The sequence below is a fragment of the Nannobrachium achirus genome, assembly GCF_963921795.1.
Source record: "Nannobrachium achirus genome assembly, chromosome: 6".
In the NCBI taxonomy this organism is placed as follows: Eukaryota; Metazoa; Chordata; class Actinopteri; order Myctophiformes; family Myctophidae; genus Nannobrachium; species Nannobrachium achirus.
This window is the reverse complement of record NC_137815.1, coordinates 23,219,962-23,222,857: the sequence shown is the minus strand read 5'-3', so window position 1 is coordinate 23,222,857 and position 2,896 is coordinate 23,219,962. Positions and strand designations below refer to the sequence as shown.

The following is a 2,896-nucleotide window of genomic DNA, read 5'->3' as shown; positions in this document are numbered from 1 at the left end:
TGTCTATCATTTCCACACCCCATGAAGCCTTGAATTCATGGAGATTTGGTTGTTTTTGTCACATTCCTGAGACAATAATGCGAGGACCAGGTGGTTGCTCAGGAGACCTTCCTACCGGAGACGTCGCCGGTCATCATATGATTGACTTATGCCAGGGTTCCCGAAGGGCCGAATCATGTCTAGGGTACCAAGTCGAGGGCCACAACATTGCAGGGGGCGACGGTGGCGTTCCCGCTACTCCAGCGACAGTTCAGATATCGTCGTTGTCGGGTGAAAATCTTGTATGTCCAAAACCGTTCGTTTTGCACTTATCATTTTAAAAATGATTTAAACTAGTGAAAACAGCCGATCTACAAGCACACAACGCCTCGCACCGCGAGGCGTTGTGTGCTTGTAGATCGGCTGTTTTCACTACTTTTGTGCGACGGCCTTGTATGATGAAGCAGGGCTTTACAAATTTCAAATGAACGTACAAATTTGGAGATACACGAGGTTTCCACCCAACAACGACGATATACTAGTGTTGTTGCTGCTCTTATACCACCATTATTACTGGGGTTGGTGGGGGCCAGACAGTAGCCCCCCCGCGGGCCGCAAATGGCCCGCCTATTGGGGAACCCTGACTTATGCCCTGTTTAGACAGAAACGGTCTCTATAGAAAGCGGTACAATAAAATGTCAGATATGCCGTCCGTTTAGACGACAACTGCGTTTTCGGTGGGTTGAAAACGCAACGAAGTGAAACCTCCTTTCCAGGGTGGAAACCTTTGAGAACGCTCTACCTCGCGTCTCCATCTGAACCGCAAAAACGGGGAAACCAGCGAAACGTGTGATGTCAGGGATGACGTCGGGTCAGCTGTGCAGCCATGCAGCATCGGAGAATGTAAACAAAGCAAGCGGGACAGCCTGTGATTAGCCTCGCGTAGCAATGTTGTTTTTGACAGCAAATTTTGATTTAGTTTTAGTCATAGTCTTTTGAATAAAATGTAATTTAGTTTTAGTCATAATTTAGTCATCTGAAAAGTTTTAGTTTTAGTCGAAGGGTTAGGGTTAATGAAGTGACAAGCCGTTTTCTCTAGAGACCATTGCCGTCTAAACGGGGCCTTAGGAATATGATAAAACTAAACAATCTCCATGAATTCCAAGGCTTCATGGGGTGTGTATTTAATCAATAATAAGTGATTCTTTGGGTGAACTACTCTTTTAAGCTTCAAATGGTCACACAGCTTTATCTTCAAAGACATAGATGATATTTAAAATGTTTGATTCAGTTCAGGATAATCTGATTTTATTATTAGAGCATTTTGGCAATAAAACATTTAATCAACAGTGAAAACCACAAACGACAAACAAAAATGAACTCTATATTGATTAATTTCTGACTAATGATATCTCTATCTCTATATCAATTAATGAATGAACCTGTCGGCTGGGAATGTTGAACGGGAGGAGTAGGAGGGAGGTGTCGAGGCCTCCCGGTGGGGGCTCCTCACCAGTAGGGTACAACAGTACCTCCTACCGGTGGGGTAGGGAACCAATGCAACAGTGTTGTTTTTGACAGGAAATTTTGATAGTCTTTTGAATGAAATGTAATTTAGTTTTAGTCATAATGTAGTCACCTGAAAAGTTTTAGTTTTAGTCTAATTTTAGTCGACTAAATATCATGAGATTTTAGGCGACTAAATCTACAGTTGATCTAGTCAACTAAAATGTATTTTGGCAGGCCTTGATGGCATCGTAATTACACTTGGTTGCGTACTGAAAATAGCCGATTTGTTGTTTTCAGCATGCAACAACTGAGAGCAACCAAACATAAAGTGACTCTCTTCAGCACTAGTCCCTCCCTAACGTTTTGGTCTAGTTTTTATTTTGTTGACGAAATTGTCAATATATTTTGTCTTAGTTTTAGTCATCAGAGCTTAGTTTTTATTTCATTTTTATTTAGTTTTAGTCAGAGAAAAAACACATTTTTCGTCATAATTTTAGTCGACAAAATCAACTGCAATGCAACCCCCTCACTCCACCCAACAACACACCTTTTCCCCCATGGGATGAAATAGGTTTATTATTATTATTGATATTAATAAACTATTCTGACCAATGTAGGAAAAGAACAACAATCCTTCCAAATCCATATGAGCCACCAAAAGTTATTTCTTTTATTTGTTATCTTTCAACAAAAACAAAAACTCAGCTTTGTATTCTAAGTGCTTGATAGGGAGCGTGTCATAAAATACCCCGCCATCTGCCTTCTATTGGCCAGGAGTCAGGATGACGCCGTGTTGCGTGAGGAGGAAACAGGAAGTGATGCGTTCTACATGTACATGTCGTCATATCCTGGAGGCGGGAGGTGGTCTGGATCCGGCCTGTCAATCAATGACACAACAAACAACAATTACATGAGAATTACACAACACAGCAATTATACAGCGCACACATTAAAAAAGTAAGATGGGACGAAATGGAAATTTCCTGTCACGATGATTGTGACCAAAGAAATATCGATTTACGATATTATCGCAATAATCAAAATATAATATATCGTCATTGTCTGGTGAAAACCTTGTATGTCCAAAACCGTTCGTTTTGCATTTATCATTTTAAAAATGATTTAAACTAGTGAAAACAGCCGATCTACAAGCACACAACGCCTCGCACCGTTGTAGATCTGCTTGTAGATCTGTTGTAGATCTGCTGTTTTCACTACTTTTGTGTGACGGCCTTGTATGATGAAGCAGAGCTTTACTTTGCGAAAGAAACTTACAAATTTGAAACTTGGAGATACAAGGTTTCCACCCGACAACGACGATATATATCTAACAGTCATTATCCTGGGGCGGAACATTTGCCCAAAAATTGCAGATCTACAAGCTCACGACGCGTCGTGAGCTTGTAGA

At 41.0% G+C, this 2,896-nt stretch overlaps 1 protein-coding gene across 1 annotated transcript in view; it reads right to left on the bottom strand.

Annotated features, from left to right (window-relative positions):
• Positions 1-2,144: 2,144 nt before the first annotated feature.
• The window catches only part of psmf1 (proteasome inhibitor subunit 1), a 12,215-nt gene continuing 11,463 nt past the window's right edge, over positions 2,145-2,896 (bottom strand). Inside the window, exon 7 of the mRNA XM_080728972.1 lies at positions 2,145-2,365. Coding sequence (XP_080585098.1) covers positions 2,314-2,365 — 52 coding nt within the window. The 3' untranslated portion in view covers positions 2,145-2,313. The remainder of the gene's footprint in view (positions 2,366-2,896) is intronic.